Genomic DNA, 21,307 nt, shown 5'->3' with positions numbered 1-21,307 from the left:
CCCCTAATTTCTTTATATTTTGCGCAGAAAATCAGACATTGATGCAGATATTCATTGAAACATCTGTCCACTTGTGTAATTTGGCACACATCAGCCTTTTCTTCCTTTCCTTAAGAATGGCTTCTTAACAGCCACCCTTCCACGGAGGCCATTTCTGATGAGGCTTCACGGACAGTAGATGGATCCAGTGAAGGCCATGTCTCGTCACATTATTTTGAGATACCATTCATCTGCCGTAGGTAGATTTATTAAATTTAATGGAGTTAGAAGTTAGCAGGAAGTTAGCTCGCTAGTTTCGCTAGTTACCTAAGCATGATATAGCATGTTCTGACTGAGTGATTTGTGATAAAATTAAAACATACAGCTCTGCCACCACTTCCAACATAAATGAAGACAGAAAACCAAACATCAGTGACTTTTGTACTTTTGCAGGGTTACTGAAGTTGGGCAAGCTCAGGGGTCAGCAGCCTTTAACACCCAAAGAGCCATTTGGACCCGGTTTCCATGCAAAAGAAAACTCTGGGAGCCGCAAATACTTTTTGACATCTAAAATGAAGATAACACTGTATATATTGTTTTTTACCTTTATGCTTTGTGTGAACAACTAAGGTGTGATGCTTATGAAATCCATGAAGTGCTACAGAGAAAATTACATTTTATTTATGTATTTAACACATTTTGAACTTTGTTTGAAATATAACAAAAGGAAAGACACCCAGCTGAACTAAAATGATCCATGTAGCAAACAACAACTGTTGTGAGCCGCCACCCTTATATCGCCTTTGGGCTTTTGGAGCCTTGACCTGACTTTTAAAAAATAATTGGAAAAAAAGCACTATGCTGCTAAAAAAAGAAAGATAGATATTTGCAAAATTCTGCCTAAATATGTATTTTACCTGACCAGACCTGGCATGGTCTGCAGCGCCGCTGCAGGGGAGGCGGACGCACCTGAGCGACACCCGCAATCACGCCTCGCTGCCTTTACGTCTGTGCTCTCTATGCTGTTGTGTTGGTATGTGTCGGGCTGTGAGCTGAAAAGCTACAGCCGGCTGTATGCGTACAGCAACCGTGTGTGAAAAGTGGTCAATAAAGAGATGCTGAAAAGCATGTTCATGCAAACATCGTCGGGTCTGCTGTGTTTACAATGGGACTTCTGCTCCTCAACCTCTGCGCACAGCGTCTGCAAATCGGGGCTGTACAAAGTCACTTTCATCTTTACCCAGGACTGTAAGCTGTCATCTGTGAGGCGTGAGCGGTGTTTGTTTTTAACATAGTTCACGGTTGAAAATAGCTGCTGACATAATGTGGATCCGAAGATCCATAATTGGCCTATCTGGGGTTGAAAGTCTCGATAAATGCACAGCGTTTCGGTGGATACACCGGCTTCCGCGAGTGTGACGCTTATTTTGAGTGAAAAAAATAATAGAATATAATTTTATTTTTATATTTCAATATCACAACAATCTTCCAATTTAGAACTACAAGTTAAAAAAGAACTAACATAAATAAAATACACTTCAGCTAAATACTTCTAATTTATTTTCCCAAACCACGCGGAGCCGCACTATAAGGACTAAAGAGCTGCATGCGGCTCCGGAGCCGCAGGTTGCCGACCTCTGGGCAATACAATGATGTGCTACGTATACATAAACACAGTAAAGCTGGAGAATGAATGCTAACTTTTTTCCACTCGATAAAAGTTAACGTGATTCCCAGTGGTTAGGAACAATTGCAGTCGCGTGGCAGGATGCTGTAAACGGACCAAAACTTCAGCCAGGAGAACAACTGAGATAATCCATCCACAATACGAGGTTAGTCATTAATGTACTGCAACAACATGGGAATAGAGCAGCTACGAGAGAATTCAGCATTAATGAATCAATGGTACCGAAGTGGAGGAAGCAAGAAGAATGAGTTGAGTAAAGTGTGACTTATCTGACTGTTTTGTTTTGCTTAATGCGCCTTATAATCCGGTGCGCCATATGTATGAAAACAGACCCGTTCATCGACAGTGCGCCTTATAATCCAGGGCGCCTTAGCGTCCGAAAAATACGGTAGATAGGCACACATAGGAAACTCAAATTAATTGTCAGATAATTACATGCTCCATGGCAAAGGTCCAGTTGATGTACTTGGATTAGCAGAGGTGAGGCCCAGCAGATGCTGATTGGCTCCAGCTGCCTGCATCTGCATACCTGTTAGTCAGAGTAGCCACGCCCCTAACTCTACCATTCACATGGACGAGTTCTAAAAGAACATTCGGTTGCTATGAAGAGTAAAACTACCCTTATAAACCAAAACTATTTTGTATCAGGCTGTAAACATGTTTGTTTTTCCTGTTAATTTGGACATTTTAACATGTGATTTGGGATTGATTCTCTGTTGGAGGCAGCCTCAAGTGGCCATTAGAGTTTTTGGCACTTTACTGTTTACTGACTGCTTTCCGCTTGTTTAACCATTAATGGCAACTACTAAAATTGAGAACTGTGCTATGTTACCCACACTGTGATTTTGGCATAGCTCTTTTAACCAGTCCAACTCATGCTCCACCTTTTCATCCCAGGATCCCTCAGTAAGATCCTGAGAGAATTCAATTTCTCAGCTTTAGGCAGCATCGAGTCAAGAATCTTCTTGAACTATTTTACCTCCACGTCTGTATCTCATAGATCAGAAGGTTTTTTTCCTTTGTTGTTTGCTACTAGTCTTAAGTCTGGGAAGTTTGACTGGATGTTTCTCACAGATTTGAGTGGTTGATTGGAAAAAGTTTGCACCCAACAAACATCTGACAAGTTTGTTGGGTGTTATTTTGCATCTTAATTTTTCCCGTGCTTTCAATTAACACAAGGAAAGTTTTAATCCTTTCAGTTTACATGGAGTTTGCTCTTCCTGCAAGCATAATGGTTTTTATTGTGCTGCTGATGAACAGTGAAAGAAAACCAAGTAAAGGAAAAAGGGAGATGAAATAGCTACAAAATATAAGACAATGACGCAAGAGCCTGACTCAGCACTTTGTCAGCTCTGTGTGCAGGGTGACGTAAGAGATTTTCTCCTCTCGTTTATCTCGGATCGGCAGAAATTTATTGAAAGTCACATCATTTTCTACAGAATAGGCTGATGGAAATCATGCAGATTCATAGGATTGAGGTGACTATCTTTTAATGACGCAGTATAGCCTCATTACACAACAATAAATTCAGTGCTGATCGGTTTATTTAACTCTTTTCTTTCTTATTTTATCAGTTTCTCTTTTGTTATCTGTGGCTGCACTACAGAAAATTAAAAAGCGATGAAGGGCGTGATGAAAGGCCATGGAGATAAACTGGAATGTACTGAGTGCTGATTGGCTGATTCTGGCTGCCTTCACTCACACACACACACGTAGGCCTGAGCTGAAATAGAGCAGCACTAATGGAGAGTGTGAACGTGTGTGCCACAGATGTCACCATGGATAAACGCCTGTCCTGAGATCAGGCTTATTATTGTGACAGGATTTAGGGAGCGGGAGAAGAGACCGGGAGGCAGGCTGGTTAGTCACACACACACACACACACACACACACACACACACACACACACACACACACACACACACACAAAACCTAAAATGAAGTGGGTCTCTGATGTGAAGGGCCCTGAAGTGCTTTCTAACCTCTTTCGCTGCTCTTTACCACTAAATAAAAGAAAATTAGTGCAAACAGTCAGAAACTGTCTTTAATAAACACAGAAACAAGATGCGGAGCAGAAACAATCTGCAGTCTGTTTTGTCTTCTTTAAATCAGCGCGCAAAGTCAGGCAAGCATGAGAATGAAAATAGTCTGTGTGTTTTTAGTCCCATAATATGTCTGCTACTGCTTGTTGCTTGACTTTTTAAATGCAATACATGAACACATATTTGGGCACCACAGCATTGATGAGCTCTTCCTTGGTGCACGCACCTGTGATTATACACACCAGTATACTGATTCCAGTAACGGTATGAAAATTGCCATTGTGAGGTCACCCACTAGTTTTTGAAGTCTCGTTTTGAAGCCATCACTGTCCTGGTCTTGTGAAACTGAATGTGACAAGCGGTCAGACTGGTCAGTCAGAAGTGGTTAGCCAATGAACATATCTGGGATAATCCTCCTTTTTGATGCTTACATTGAGAAAAAATTAAAATGAATTCAGTGTTTCAGTATGAAATTACTGACTGTGACCATAAACCCAGCAGGAAAGTCTTTGCTGAGGTCAGTCTGTAGGCTTCCATAGGACCATACGTTTTCTTGCCCTCTGATAGCCATTACAAATAATGCACGCTTAAGGCAGTTCCTTATTATGTTTTCTTTTTCAGTCCCGACAGATACGCCCAGGGTGCGATTGGCTGGGGGAAACAGGGGGGAATGTCCCTTGCCTTAGTTTTTAACACTTCATCTCTAAACAGTCTACAGCACAAACAATTAAATCAGAAAGCATGTTTCACTTTGAGTGTCCCCGCAATCCTGTAAGTTTAGAAAGGACATTGTTGGGGGGACAATCCAGATTTCATTCCTTTTCATTTGTTTTTCGCGCTGTTGCATTCTGAGATGATTTCATATTAAATCTGGAATTGAAATGGCACGGCTGGCACTAAGTAGAAGAGGAATTTAATTCTGGCATGTCAAATGATTTGTATTATTGTGTGGGACTGGGAATATTATACACATTAATATCTTAAACATAAATTGCGGTATTATAAATGCCGTGGTAAAGCTCTAAACTTACAAGACCATAAAGGTTACATTGAAAGAAATAATAAATATTTTTAAAGGCTTCAGAGCAGGTATTGTAGGGTAACTATGGTTCCTGAATTATTTTAATTAAAAACCATAGACTAACTGATGTAGTTACTCTATTGGTACTTTATATTTCTAAAGATTCTACATATATAAGGTGGGTGTAGCCACTGTAACCTCATTTTGAAGCCTCTGTGTTTTGACTGCTATCATATTAGTTTTTTGAGCCAGATATTAACATATTTGGATGAGACAATGGAGTGATAATTTATCAGCTAACAATAGCCGTCTTTCTTAGCTGACTAATCTGAATAGATACACAGACACACATCTGCTAATTAGTGTTTGGTAACAGACATATGCAATGCTACAACTTCACCCATGAGAACTGAAGCACAAACTTCTTGGATGGTCGGTACCAGTGGATTTGAAACTAGGAGACAGGTCCCATTTGTGGCTTGGATCTACTGTAAGTGGGGCAAAGATGAAGAGAGGAAAAATATGAAGTCAATCTGAGTTGAATGGATATATTTTTGGCATGAAAAAACAGGAATTTGTTGACGAACTTGGTGGCAACTTGGCTCTATTTTTATTGGTAAGGATTGATGGAAATTGTAGGGTGTGGGGCTTTGTTTCAGGTTCTGAAGTGCAGCATGCAGAAGCAGGAAAGCAAACCAGTGAGCATAATTTCAAAAATACTTTGAAGTGTGCGCAGTTACTGTATCTGGGTGTCATTTGAACTAAAACATGAACTTTGTGAGCATTAAAAATCAGCCCTGCCTGGGAAATGTGTGGAAAAAAGCAGCTTAAATAGCAGTGTGCAATTGATTTGTCACTGCAGAATACATTTTTTAAAATGAGCAGAATTGCTGCACCGATTTTGTGAAAACTCAAGTCAGTCCTTTTGCAGAGCTCAGGCCAAACAACAAATATTGTGCAATGAAATTATAAAAGCTGTAGTGCAATTTTATAATAAATAACAGAGTTTAAATATATCCTGCAAACTTATTGGTACACATTATTATCTGCTCTTGTTCAAATCTTTCAAGAAACAAATGGGCTGGTGCATGTGTGATTGTGTGTGTGTGTGTGTGTGTGTGTGTGCGTGTGTGTTTGCAACAGCTGTTACTAAGAAAGGTGTTTACATTTCAGAGCTTTGTTTTTTCTTTATCTTTCTTTTTCTATAACACGCAAACACACACACACACACACACACACACACACACACACACACACACACACACACACACACACACACACACACACACACACACACAGTGAGCTTTTACTCTCATTAGTATTCTGTCTGGATTTATTGTCTTTCCCACTGACATTTACATTTAAATTGTTTATCTTTCAGTGTCTTGGTGTGTGTGTCTGTGTTAGATACACACACGCACGCGTGTATCTGTGTGTGCTTGTGTGTAGCCAGTAATGAACATGCCTTTGCTGGTCCCTGAAGGCAGCCATTACTAACACTCTCTCTCTCACACACACACACACACACACACACACACACACACACACACACACACACACACACACACACACACACACACACACACACATAGAGAGGATAATGTGGGAGGAGGAGGAAAGGGGATGCTGAATGTGTACCAGTATTAAGGTGCAGGATCTTAAATTTCCATTTGAAATCACAGGGATTTGCAGGTTGTTGAAGGTTGATGCTTTTTGGATTAAAGCTTCATTTGTGATGATTTTTATGACTTTCAAATCCCTTGGTTTTGTGCCAAAAATCATTCCGTTACCAGCGTTTATTCTAGAGTTTAAATCCAGTTTTCCGGTGTCTGGAAACTGGGGCATCTCAGATGAAAAATCTCTCAGCATCTGTCCAATTAAGACAGAAGAAGGCACCCAGTATCAGCACACTGGATTACACTGTGGATTAGCCAACAGACAACGTTTGGGTTCCTGCAGGGCAAAATGCTGTATATTTAGGGTTTTTCCTTCACAGTGGGAATTTACACATCTTCCAAAAAGGTTTTAGTGAGAGCCAAAGGGAAATTATTTTTTAAGCAGTTTTGATAATTGGGCTTTTATTAAGTCGGGCATAGCATCCATTTTTCCAATAATGAGAAAAAAATATACAGATATTAGTGAAGATAATATAACACAGTCTTGCTGCCTTCACTGTAGTGTAATATAATTTTGTAGGCACACCCAAAGAGCCATTCTGAGCCATCCTGATATCCATCTATCCATTTATTCATTTTCTGCTCCTCATCTGGGTTAGGGGTGGTGGAGGTTGAAGTCAACGCAGACATGCCCAGTCCTCCCTCTCCCCAGATACCACCTTCAGGTCTTCTGTGAGGAAAATGAGGCAGTCCCAGGTCAGCTGAGTGTCCTGGGCTCTCCTTCCAGTTGTTCATGTCTGAAACACCTCACCAAGGCGGCATCTTATTCAGAAGCCTGAACCACCTCTAATAATTACCTTAGCAGTTCTACTCTGAGCCCTTCCCAACTGACTGTGCGCCTCATCCTTTCTGAGCCGAGGCACCCTTCAGAGAAAGCTCATTTTCACCACTTGCATCTGCAGGCTGATGCTTGCAGTCATTACCCACAGCTTGTGGCTATAGCAGAGGATAGAAATGTGGATATATGCAAGAAAATCTATAAGATTGCTTGACTATATATATATTATAGTCAACCATTCAAATTTAGAAATTTCTTTTTTTTGTCAGTATTCTAAGGTTGGTAATTCAATCGGATCAATTTGGATTTGATTTGTGAAATACATAGAAAATATCCAAAAAAATAGTTTATTCGCTTTATTCTTTATTATACATTCACTTTACATCATATTTAAACATTTGAACAAATAATTATGTCACTGTACACACAGCAGCTTTTTCAGCTTGTATCAATTGCAAATGTTGTGCACAGTTGGACATTAGGAACAACAGGGATATTGTGCAATGGGATACTAATCTAACAGTAGGATTGTAAAGGGAGTAAAGGCAAGGAGGTGCAGTCATTTCCAAACTCCCAGTCAGGGCAGGAGATGGCTGCAGCTCCAAACCTTCCTCCCCCAGAATCCAGAGGAAGATGAGAAAGTGTCTGAAGATTTTTGTCGGGCTGACACAGGATGAAAAGCTGCTCATGTAATCAGACAAACAAGGACGACTCATTCGCTCAGACTGTGATAAAGTGTGTCTTTTTGTGTTTGTACAAAATGAAAAAAAAAAAAAAATCTGAGAACACCAAGTGCAAAATGTAAAAACTGATAATCAAAAATCATTTTCTGATGTGTGTGCGCACGCATTGCTGATTGGTTGGCAGTCCATCTGGCTGCTTTTGTCTATAGGCATGCTGCCCCTCATGTCAATTATGCGATCACGCGTGAAGACTGTGTGTGTGTCTGTGTGTGTGTGTGTGCATGTATGTTTGCGTGTTTTTGTGAAAACGGGGGAGGGTGTAAGAAGGGGGGATCCAGATGTTACGTTTATTCTCATTCTCCTCCATCATCACATTTAATTTAATCCATTTCCCTCCCCCACAGCATTGTACAGCAAGCCATCTGTACACACACACACACACATGCAGCCTCCAGCATGCTAATGCTAATGTGTGTTAGCCCAGCCAGGTGGCTGGGTGGCCTCAAATGGGTCCTTGTGCACCTCTGGCTCTGTGCTGATTGGAGTGAATGCAGCTGCTATGAAATTATGTAGATCTGTTCGCCACTGTCTAAGTGGGTCACTCAGTGTGTGTGTGTGTGTGTGTGTGTACTACATCTTGTGTATTTTGGTGGTGCAGTCTTGTTAAAAGCATGTTTTTTATTGAAATTGTGCTGTATGTTTGGAAAGAAATTCCCCGATGATAGCTGGCTACAATAAAAACTGTTTAACAGCTATTTTAAAATGATACTGGCATGAATATTAATTACATTTACAGATAAAGTCTGATTTGGCATACGCAGAGTGGTCTTTGCTCCTATACTGGATTCGGGAAGACATTAACATGTTGGGAAACATGTACCAGTGGTGCAAATCTAATGAATAAATCCTCTCAGTGTCTGTAAACAATGACCACACTGCAGATAACAACATAACTGAAGCAGAGAATAGAGCCGGTCTTCAGCCGTTTGGTTCTTATCTTTTAATTCTCATACCTTCTCTTTCTTTGTCACTTGCTCCTGCAGAAAAACACGATGTGAATGGAAACAGGACTGTTCCACCTTTTCCAGAGGGAACAGAGATGGCCATGTTTGGTAAGTGTCTCCAAACACGTACAAGGAAATTGATGCAGTTTAGCTTAAATGCTGATATGACCTAAAACCTGCATTGCAGCTTATTGTAATTGTAATTTCAGTGATTTCAATTTCAGTCTTTCCTGCCTTGTTAACTTCAGTATTTCTTGTACATGCACAAGCCACAAAAAGGGGAAAATATAGTCATGTACACATACAAACAGAAAGTGGAGGGCTTCCTATTGATGGTCACGTTGACTCACATGAACTTAAGCATAAATGAAGCATTAGCTACCTACTTCTTCTCTACATGTAATATTAGACTAGTCACCCAATGTAATGCTGAAAATTAATTGAAAACATGTTGAAAAATAAACTCCAGTTATGAACCAGGCTTGCTTTTAAAACTCACAGCCATAGGCTTGTATGTTACGCCCAGATTTTTGCATTTTTAATCTGAATATATTTCATCACGGGGTTAGTTGCTGCATCCTTACCATTCCTGGATATATCTGTGAAATTTAAGTTAGATATATAACAACAGATTCAATTTTTGCAGTTATTTTTTTTTGCACTGCTGTTTTTAGACCTATAGCTGCAAACACTCTGCTTCTCTTCTCTTTTAATTTGTGTAATTCACCTTCCAGAATAAGACAAAACATATATAAGGTTAGCCTACAAAATTAGCATTGCAAATAAAAACAAAAACACATGCATACATATATAAATTATACTGTTTCATGTTGCTAGTACCAGATTTGCTTCATTGCACAGATTCAACAAGGAGCTGGAAGTTTTCCTCATTTGATCCATATTGACACAAACACGTTACACAATTTCTGTAGATTTGTTGGCCACAAATCCATGATGATGGTTCCACCAGATCCTACTGGATTATTGTACTTACCGTTCCCTTCGATCAGCTCAAAGCAATCTGACTATTCTCCTCTGATCTCTGGCATCAAGAAGATATTTTTATCTAGAGAACTGGACGGATATTTTCTAGGTATTCTCCTATTTTCAGCTCATTCTCTGTAAACCCTGGAGATGGTTGTGGGGTAAAATCCTAGTTGCAATTTTTGAAATACTAAGGCACATACAATCATGCCGTATTCAAAGTTACTTGAATGTGTCTTTCTTTCCACATTCAGGAAAAAAAGCTGTTTTTCACCCCTCACTTTTGTCCGTTTCTACACAGTGGATGTCTCTTCCATAGTGAGACGTCGTATCATGCTAATCTGAAAACTGGAGTTATGCAAGTAAAATAAAGTTTGTAGTTTTTAGCTGTGGATATAAGACTCTGTAAATATGGGTTTACTATAAAAGTCTGAGAACCGGGGTTATGCATGTAACCTGCAGTTTATTTTGGATTTCTGTATTTCTTTTTGTTTGTGTTCATCATCCACAGTTTGGTCTAAAGCACGCAAACAGTTCCTATCAAATCCACGTCATGAGATTTATGATTTTCTATTGACTACACTAAATGGATTTCCAACCGTATTAACATGACACATGAAAAAAACAATTAAAAGAAACAAATGTAGAAAGAAGAAAATAAGTAATTTACCATCCACCGTACAAACTCGACTCCCAGTCAAACGGCATCTCATTTTCTGTATTTGTCTGCCTTTATTCTTCATGTAAATGCTCACATCAAAGTCAAACATCTGAATCTTTGTGAGTTTTCTCTGCCAACAGAAGGTAATGAGGGACTCAACTCAGTAAATACTCCCACAGATGTGATGCATGGTGTGACCTGGTCTTTACTGTCTTGTTAAATTGGATTGGTTGTTAAAGACTGCTGTTATTTGTTTTATTTGTTTTATTTATTTATTTATTTATTTTTTCCCCTCGAAGGTATGGGCTGCTTCTGGGGTGCAGAGAGGAAGTTTTGGAGGCAAAAAGGAGTTTATTCCACCCAAGTGGGCTATTCTGGGGGTTACACATCTAACCCCACCTACAAGGAAGTTTGCACAGGTACCCTCTGCTTACCAACACACACATAATCATGTGTTTTCTACTGTGACTCAATAAATTGTGGAAAACAAGACACACATAAACAGAAGAGTGAATCATTTCCCACAGGCCCTATTATACTGGGGCATGGATAAGGCTGCTATTCATGCCTGACCACTCTGAGGAGGAGCTGTGTTTGTGTTTGTCTGTGTATCTGTGTGTGATGTGTGTCCAGACCTCTCAGTCGGCCAGTAGAGAGTGAATCCATCATTAGATCTGCATCACCATCTGTCTCTTTTACTTTTTAACTTGGTTTTATTCTGTCAAACAGTCGCATCGATATGGTGCAGAAAAGTTTAGATGATTAATTGATAAGTTGGTGTTTTTCATGCTGTCTGTGTGTGCAGCGTGTTAAAGACACAAAAATGAAAGAGAGCAGTCGACTTTTGAGTTTCTGGGAAAAAAAAAAAGTGAGAGCAGCATTTGAATAGAAAGTACCCTTTTATTTATAGTGATTATAAACATAGCAGCTAAAAGGAGGCCTGACTGGAGATTTGATGGTGTAAGTTCAGGCAATTTTTTCGTAAATGCATTGGAAGATCCCAGAATGAAGTCAATGACGACAAATATAAAAATGACTGCAGAAGGAAATAACAGGCAACTTCTAACTACAGGGGTTCTGACTGAACTATAATTTCTAACTTTTCTTTAATGGGAAATTCAATTTACGTCTATAATAAAATGACTACCATTTAATAGCTTTTACATTTCCTTCTGCAGCACCTACTGGACCCTCTATCGCCTTCAAACAAGTCTTGAGACAAAATTCTCCAGGTTACTGGACACAGATTTCTTTTGCACAAATAAAATCCGAGCGAAGCTGAATTGCAGTTTATTTCATTTTATCTAAGTCAGGGCATGGCTCTGTAATTACACCTCCAAAACACAAATTGGTAGCGGGGTTTCCATGCTGCTGACTTGATTCTCTTACTTCAGAAAACTAGGAGTGAAACGGAGAAGATCATTTTTGAGATGGAGCAAAATGAATACTTTAATTATTGCAGTGCAGACAAGAGACGGAGTTCATGCACAGAATAGCAGAGGTATGAAAACAAGGCGATGGCAGATTACACTGGCAAATTACATTAGCATTATGTGGAATCTAGATAGAATAACATCCCATAATGGATCGCATTATGTTCTACAGAGGGGTTGTGCACATCAGTAACCATTCACAGCTGCAGTCTGCATCATGACCATGCTACATTTCTGGGAGGCGCATGAGGACTAATTTAATCATATGAAAAATATCAGAGACTGATCAGCAGGTCAAAGGGAAAACAGCACATTGATATCTTTGACATGCATGAGTATACAGTTTGGTAGCATGATTTATCTGTCAGCAGAAGCTAAACCCAGAGATCTGTTTGTGTTTCTGGACTTGGAGTCATAGTTAAAAAAACTCTGGGATACTTTTGAGACATTTGGCTTCACGTTTCAGCTCATTTATGTCCTTCTTCTTTAATTGTAAGCAGACTGACAGCTATTTTACATTTATTCATGTTATAGAGTGATATCTTATCTGTATGCTGAATACTTTTGATGATACACTTTCAAGCAGAGGCACATCTTGTGAGTTTTTATTAAAATTCACCTTTCATATTCAAATGCAGCACAGTGACAATCCTAAACTGGCATTAACTAACTGCTCTCACTGTTTCTGAAACAAAAACACCTACCGCGAACCTGGTTTGAACTGCTGGATGTGTGTTTTAATTAGCACGGTATCTTGGCAGACTATTAAAAGAGGGCACTTGGCTAAATGAAGTGCTCCTCACACCTTCACGTCTTCAAAAGACACACACAACCGGAGGGGGAAAAAAAAAAGATTGATCTGAATATTCATTGTTGGTTAAATATTTACAGTCAGATCTGCGTAGGTTCAAAATGTGATGATTATATTAGCATATTTTTCTCTTTTTTTTAAAGATAGAGCACCTGAGTTAGTATAGATGTAAAAACACTCCCACACACTTCATTATTTTTCTCATTTGCTGTCTTTGTTTCTGACTCTCTCACTCCACTGTGTGCTCGTCATTATTTGAGTTTGAAGCCATCTTCATACACGGTCAAAGGAATGTGTGTTTATTTTTACCGTTTGAAGCTGTAAAAACTGCCGTGAAGATGAGTGCTTGTGCCTGCAGCTTATTTGTCGCAGTTAATCAGGAATGGATGGATTTAATTTTTTAATTGTACATAAACCCGGAATATTATAAAGACACCGCGATAATTAAAATTATGGTATTTAAAAAGGAATTAAATCAGTTGTTAAAGTGAATCATTTAGCTCCTCCTCCAGGCTTTTCTTATATACAGTGGGGCAAAAAAGTATTTAGTCAGCCACCGATTGTGCAAGTTCCCCCACCTAAAATGATGACAGAGGTCAGTAATTTGCACCAGAGGTACACTTCAACTGTGAGAGACAGAATGTGAAAAAAAAATCCATGAATCCACATGGTAGGATTTGTAAAGAATTTATTCGTAAATCAGGGTGGAAAATAAGTATTTGGTCAATAACAAAAATACAACCCAATACTTTGTAACATAACCTTTGTTGGCAATAACAGAGGTCAAACGTTTACTATAGGTCTTTACCAGGTTTGCACACACAGTAGCTGGTATTTTGGCCCATTCCTCCATGCAGACCTTCTCGAGAGCAGTGATGTTTTGGGGCTGTCGCCGAGCAACACGGACTTTCAACTCCCGCCACAGGTTTTCTATGGGGTTGAGGTCTGGAGACTGGCTAGGCCACTCCAGGACTTTCAAATGCTTCTTACGGAGCCACTCCTTTGTTGCCCGGGCGGTGTGTTTTGGATCATTGTCATGTTGGAAGACCCAGCCTCGTTTCATCTTCAAAGTTCTCACTGATGGAAGGAGGTTTTGGCTCAAAATCTCACGATACATGGCCCCATTCATTCTGTCCTTAACACGGATCAGTCGTCCTGTCCCCTTGGCAGAAAAACAGCCCCATAGCATGATGTTTCCACCCCCATGCTTCACAGTAGGTATGGTGTTCTTGGGATGCAACTCAGTATTCTTCTTCCTCCAAACACGACGAGTTGAGTTTATACCAAAAAGTTCTACTTTGGTTTCATCTGACCACATGACATTCTCCCAATCCTCTGCTGTATCATCCATGTGCTCTCTGGCAAACTTCAGACGGGCCTGGACATGCACTGGCTTCAGCAGCGGAACACGTCTGGCACTGCGGGATTTGATTCCCTGCCGTTGTAGTGTGTTACTGATGGTGACCTTTGTTACTTTGGTCCCAGCTCTCTGCAGGTCATTCACCAGGTCCCCCCGTGTGGTTCTGGGATCTTTGCTCACCGTTCTCATGATCATTTTGACCCCACGGGATGAGATCTTGCGTGGAGCCCCAGATCGTGGGAGATTATCAGTGGTCTTGTATGTCTTCCATTTTCTGATGATTGCTCCCACAGTTGATTTTTTCACACCAAGCTGCTTGCCTATTGTAGATTCACTCTTCCCAGTCTGGTGCAGGTCTACAATACTTTTCCTGGTGTCCTTCGAAAGCTCTTTGGTCTTGGCCATGGCGGAGTTTGGAGTCTGACTGTTTGAGGCTGTGGACAGGTGTCTTTTATACAGATGATGAGTTCAAACAGGTGCCATTCATACAGGTAACGAGTGGGGGACAGAAAAGCGTCTTACAGAAGACGTTACAGGTCTGTGAGAGCCAGAGATTTTCCATGTTTGTGGTGACCAAATACTTATTTTCCACCCTGATTTACGAATAAATTCTTTACAAATCCTACCATGTGAATTCATGGATTTTTTTTTCACATTCTGTCTCTCACAGTTGAAGTGTACCTCTGGTGCAAATTACTGACCTCTGTCATCATTTTAAGTGGGGGAACTTGCACAATCGGTGGCTGACTAAATACTTTTTTGCCCCACTGTAGTACTGGGCAAAAATCTTCATCCACCCCCATTTCTTTCATTCTAGTAGTAAAAAAGGCACCAGTGTTGTGATGTGTCAGCACATAACAACTTTACAAATATCCAAATTTAAATGGTATATTTAGACACTGTTACCTGCAGCCTGTTGCAAAAGTACATACTTTGTTTACATTTTGTTTAGTTGAACCAATGAAACAGACATGAAATACTATTTTATGACCAACAAGGTGATTCCCAAAGAGCTATTCACCATGTTGTGCAGTGCGTCATTAAAAACAAAAAGAGGAAACTGGATAAGTAGAGGACAAAAGATGATGTGGCAGGTGTTAAAAACTTATCCTCAGCAGATGAACAGTATCTGAGAGTCGAGAGAGTTGCAGCTGAAACTTTAGTTGATCCAGCTGCTGTTCACTGAAGCCTCGTCGGAAATGGCCTCAGTGGAACAGTGGCTGTCAAGAAGCTTTTCCTAAGGAAAGGAAACAGGAAGAAAAGGCTGAGGTATGCCAAACTACACTGGACTGAAAATCAGTGCCAATAGGTCTGATGGAGTGAGGAATCCAAATTTGAAGTTTGTGGTTCAAATCGTTGTCGGTTTGTGTGGAGGAGGTCAGGAGAGAGGTACAACAGAGTGTTTGCAGCCATCTGTAAAACATGGTGGAGGGTCTGTCATGGTTTGAGGCTGTACTTCAGCCAGTGGTGTTGGGGATCTTGGCAAAGTTGATGAAATTATGAATGCTGAAAAACACTGTTAGATTTTGATCCGCCATGCAATTCCATCTGGAAAGGATCTGACCGGCATGGCTCAGGGTCCCAAACACAGTGCCAATGCAAACAACATGATTGAAGAAGTGTGGGATCATCTTGACAGAGAACAGAACAAAAGGTAGCCAACATCCAAAGAAGAGCTTTGAATGTCCTTTGAGAAACCTGGACAACAATTCCTGAAGACTTCTTAAAGAAATTGCAGGAAAGCTTTCTTAAGAAAGTTCAGGCTATGTTGAAGAATTAAAAGGTGATTACACAAAAAATGACTTTCAAGCTTGTTAAAATTTTATAACCTGTGCTTTTGCCTTATATACTGTGTTTGCAGATGTGTCAATAAATCGCTGCAACTATTTCCTGTTCTACTATCAAAATGTAAAGAGATGACTGGTGACTCTGACTTTTACACAGGGCTGTCTTATTATGTAGATGGATCACATTCAAATTTGTGAAGTAATAATGAAATAACACTTGATTTAAAAGGCTGATTATAAGCATATTTTTAATTTACATGTTTCTTGTAGTCAGTTTGTTACAAGAATGGACCAGTAGTATATATGTATATATATATATATATCGTAATGTAATGTAATCTAATATTAGACAGCACCGAGGCACTAATCATGGCAGCACAGGAACAAGCTCTGAGCACAAGATCCATAAAGGCTGGGGCCTATCACACCAGACAACATGCACCCCAGGTGCAGGCTGTGTAAAGATGCCCCTGAGACAATCCAGCACATAACAGCAGGGTGCAAGATGCTAGCAGGCAGGGCATACATGGAACGCCATAACCAAGTGTCTGGCATAGTGTACAGAAACATCTGTGCTGAATATGGCCTGAAAGTCCCGAGGTCAAAATGGGAGACACCCCCAAGGGTGGTGGAGAATGACCGAGCTAAGATCCTGTGGGACTTCCAGATACAGACGGACAAAATGGTGGTGGCTAACCAAGATGATGTGGCTTGGTTAGCCAGCCACATCATCTTTTGTGGCTGGCTAAAGATGATAGCTTCGGCTACCACCACACCATAGTGGTGGTAACCGAAGCTACCACCACTATGGTAGCCGAAGCTACCATAGTGGTGGTAGACAAAAAGAAGAAGACGGCCGTAGTGATCGATGTAGCGGTCCTGAATAAGGGCAACATCAGAAAGAAGGAACACGAGAAGCTCGAGAAATACCAAGGGCTCAGAGAAGAGCTCGAGAGGATGTGGAGGGTGAAGGTGACGGTGGTCCCAGTGGTAATCAGAGCACTAGGTGCGGTGACTCCCAAGATAGGCGAGTGGCTCCAGCAGATCCCGGGAACAACATCGGAGATCTCTGTCCAGAAGAGCGCAGTCCTGGGAACAGCTAAGCTCCCAGGCCTCTGGTAGAGGACCCGAGCTTGAAGGATTCCCCGCCTGCAAGGGCGAGAGGGGAATTTTTTTTTATATATATGTGTAAAGGATGGATATAGCCATCCACTGCGACATCATCATTGGTTTCTGGACTTTTCTGGCTTTTAAAGCCTTTAAAGAAGTTGCTGCTAGGGAGCAGTAGGCAAAAAAACGTGAATCATCTTGTGAGAGTGTTTCTGCATTCTGTGCAGAAATTTCGATGAGAAGGGTTTAACCATTGAACTCTGACGGCTGACATCATACAAGCTCAGCATTCATCACTTGAATAAAGCAGCTACTGAGGAATATCAACCCCTTGCGAATGAGAGAGCAGCCAAAATAGCGTCTTCTTTATCTTGGGGGTTATCAGTAGGGATGGGTATCGTTTAGGTTTTATCCGATACCGGTGCCAAACCGGTACTTTTGAAACGGTGCCGGTGCTTAAACGGTGCTGGAACCGGTGCATAAAGAATGGAGAACACAAAATTGGTCCAAAAACCTCTCATGTTTAGCTGTTTTTTTGTAAAAAAGATAACAATGTTAGCCTTTTCTGCAGCTATGGGGCATATATGGTATCACTCTTGGCTGGAAGCTTAAACAATGGAAAAAACATAAACTTTGTCCAAAAACCTCTCATGTTTAGCCGTTTTCCACTTTTTCTTTGGTCATTTTAGCCTTTTTGGCCAGGGTGAAGGGAGTATCTGCCATCAAACAAGAAGACAGCCGCATGTAGCTATGATGATGTTTGCTAGTTCACCTTACATGCATTAATGTAATAACGTGGTTAGCCTACTCAACGTAAATTACACACGAACAACATTAAGCTACTCACGCAGAGAAGAACGGCTGCTGCTGCCATCATCATCCGTCATTTCATCATCATTTCTGCTACACTGGCAGGGCTAGGGGCCAGGACTCTCCTCTTCGTGTTTTTGGGGGATGTTGCTAACTCCGGGTCCGATAGCAGGCACCACACCCGCAGTAGATGTGCTCGGTGTGAGGTCTCACAGCAAGCTATCAAATACGGCGCATTTCTCGGCTTTTAAAAAAAAACGCTATGCGTCGCCAGGTGTTTCATCGGATTTGAGGTGTTACCTCCTTTGACAGTATCACAGTATCACCTTAAAGCACTTGTTGCAGGCTGCTGAGTTTGCATCTTTTGCTGTGAAGTCCAGCCAGACTTTTGACCGCTTCGCCTTGGGCATTTTTAATCTGTAGCTCTGCTCTAAAAGAACGTACGTACCTGGACCCACCTACTATCCTCGGAAACGTAAAATGATTGGCTAGAATCTAAAGTGTATCACAGCTCAAGAAAAAAAAAAGCACCGAAATAAAGCACCGAAATGTGCGCTGCTTTTTGGTCTGGTTACTACCGTTTATGTCAGAACCGGTGCCATCATGGCACCGGACACCGGTACCCATCCCTAGTTATCAGTGCTGCCACTGCTGTAATTATACAAAGTAAACATGATATATCATTTCTTTTAATTGTTTTTTATTTTTCTTATGTTGTCACACACTGAATAACACAGCTGACACTCGGGGGAAGTGCTCGTCAAGTCTAACTGTGCAGTCCCAGTGGGCTTATAACACCATAGTTCCAATTTGGTAAAATACCCACACAAACAGATTTATTCTTTCAGTCACCTTTTCTGTTTAGTCGGTCTCTCTCTTATTCTGTGCTTAAGTGAACAACAACAAAAAAAAGAGACATAAATGTGTGATGTCTCAGCGGTACTGTTAAGTAATGTCCAAAAATTGCTGGAGGTCCACTGTCTTTGTGTCTTTAAATGGCAGCTGCTGTGTTCATTTCTCTTTTTATTATTCCTGGATTCTGCTGGAGTAGTTTTGTGTAATTTAAACTTCAAAGTAGTCCTTATTTATTTTTCATTGAGGAGTTCATCCTGTGTGAAACAATCATCTTTATCTCCCCCTTGACTGTCTACCTCCCACAAACAGAAGGTTTATGTCAGGATCCTGGGTCATTCGACCCAGCGCTCTTAGTTTTTCCTGTGTTCCTGTTTCATGTCAAGTTCATTTGTTATTCTTGGAGTTAATTTATTGGTCCTAAGTTGCTTAGTTTAGTGAGCTTCCCCTCCTTGTGTTACATTACATGTTTTCCCAGCCCGTCATGTCTGTGCTCTCCCTCGTGCTTCTCTGTGCTTTTCTGTCCACCTCTGGTCTGTGTCTCTGTGTATTTCCTGTTTTACTTTGAAGGTCCATGTCTTATGTGAATGTGTCCTGCTTTGCTTCCTTGTCTCGCCAGCTGTGCCCTCCTGTGTCTCATTCCCCTCGTTACTTCCCAGTGTATTTAAACCCTGTGTTTCTCTGACTCAGTGTTGCGTCGTCCCTCATGCTGTGTGGATCTCCCTGTGTGTTAGTTTGTTATTTCCCAGTTTAGTTTAGTTTGCGCTGTATACTCGTTTTCCCGTGCCAGCAATTAAAGCTGTGGTTTTGAGTTCATCCCTTGTGTCTGAGTCCTGCATTTTGGGTCCAACTCCTGCCTGCCACACAGTGCTTCATGACAGAACGACGCGACCAGACATGGACTCAGCAGGCTCCGCCCGGGAAATTGATTTGGCCTGCATCCAAGGTCTGGTAGAGCGGATTTCCCACACTGATGATGTCCGTGCCGTGACAGTAGGAATCAAAGCCATTGAAGCCATCCTCGAGAGGAACGCCCACTTTGGTCAACTCGGAGGATTTATGGACTCAATAAACATGGTGCGCGAGGCCCGGGAGGTACTGCAAGCCCGAGAGTTAGCCATTCTCGCCCGCTCCCAGTATTCAGCGCTGAAGCCACCACCGCTGAAGCAGCAGATGGAGCTCTCTGCAATGCAGCAGCGGCCATTAAAGCGCAAGGGGGTTTCCACGCCACTGCCGCGGAATTCTTCACCATCCACGTCCAGCTCTGACCACCGCTCACCTGCCTCTTTTCTCGCAGCAATATGGTCAGAGGAGGAGTCAGATTCTAACTCTCTGCCATTACTGGCAACCACCACTATCTCCGCTCCCATTTCCCCTGAATTATTGATGAACTGTGCGCCAGTGTTTTGTGCACATTTTGTTTTACAATCTTTGTGCTCCTGTTTTTTGTTCGGTTCCGGTGTATTGTCCTGCTTCCACAATGCCTGGTTATTGTTGAGTTTTTGTTCCTGTTTTGATTTTTCCAGATTTTTTTCCCATGTCTCCAGTCATGTTCACCCCCCCCCCGTAACTTCCCTGGAAACCGAACAATTTTTTTCCACTTGTGTCTTTTCCAGTCTGAGATTCGTGTCTGCTCAAGACTCTGGCTTGACTTGATTGTGACCCCCTGTGTCTCATTATATAGTCCTGTCCTCCCCTTTCCTCAACTTTCCAGTTAAGGAAAGGTCATGTCTTTGTGCCTGTTTTGGGGCCTGTTTCTAGGCCTTAACTCCATAGTTTTGACGCCCTAAACCAGAAGAATATATGGAGCTGGATCAGTTTTTACCAAAAAAAAAAAAAAAAAATCCAGAGTATCCTGAGTCAGATTAAATCCAAAAGTGAAATCTTTCAAAGCTGGGCCAGGCCCCGCCTCTGATACAATTTTAATGCAAATCCATTCATAACCTTTGGAGTAATTCAAAAAACAAACTGAAGTAATCACATAACCTTCTTACTTGTCAGTAAACATTATAATGAATGCAAATGTTGCCTAATGTCTGCTTGATCTGTAAAAGCATGCAACTGCTTATTACATGTATGGAATTTATAAAATGATGTTATGTAATTGTTCCACTGCCATCAAACACCAGTTACCAGTAAAGGCTGTTTATACAGGTGCAAAGGAGTCTTAAGAAATTCATTCATTTAGTTTAACAAAAATAAGAGAAAAATAATATTTCAGGTCATTGCAGGTTGATTCTGAATTAATGATAGATTATCAGATTATTTTGCAGCTGAATGTCTATTAAGCTAACAGCTGCAGCATTATTTTTTTGTGGTTCCAACCACTGCTGTATTTCTCGTGCTGTCCAAGATGAATTAATTCCTGTGAGACTGGCCTGGTGAAGCATTAATTTAATATCGACTGCTGCTTTGTCTCTGTTCGCCAATATCTTTCCGTAGGAATCCATAACTCCTGATATTAAAAAAGTAATAAGACAGAGAGAGACATAGGAGTGGAGGCAGAATAAGAGATGGGGGGAAGATGAGGTGTCACGTAATGGGTCACGCTCATTACCAGCACCAGCTGCTGTTTGACTGTCTGTAACAGCGATTGTTTGTAGTGGTTGAATGTTAAAATCGGCTTTGA

General features: G+C 41.0%; 1 protein-coding gene across 2 annotated transcripts in view; it reads left to right on the top strand.

Annotated features, from left to right (window-relative positions):
• Positions 1–21,307, top strand: part of msra (methionine sulfoxide reductase A) — a 55,817-nt gene that overhangs the window by 13,214 nt on the left and 21,296 nt on the right. For both annotated transcript variants that reach the window (XM_040017368.1, XM_040017367.1), the window contains exons 2-3: positions 8,910–8,978; positions 10,815–10,934. In XM_040017368.1, the coding sequence (XP_039873302.1) occupies positions 8,910–8,978; positions 10,815–10,934 (189 nt within the window). The remainder of the gene's footprint in view (positions 1–8,909; positions 8,979–10,814; positions 10,935–21,307) is intronic.

Source organism: Simochromis diagramma, unplaced genomic scaffold (assembly GCF_900408965.1).
Source record: "Simochromis diagramma unplaced genomic scaffold, fSimDia1.1 OVJJ01000802.1, whole genome shotgun sequence".
Lineage (NCBI taxonomy): Eukaryota > Metazoa > Chordata > Actinopteri > Cichliformes > Cichlidae > Simochromis > Simochromis diagramma.
Note: the sequence above shows the minus strand (reverse complement) of the source record. Positions and strands in the feature narration are given on the sequence as shown.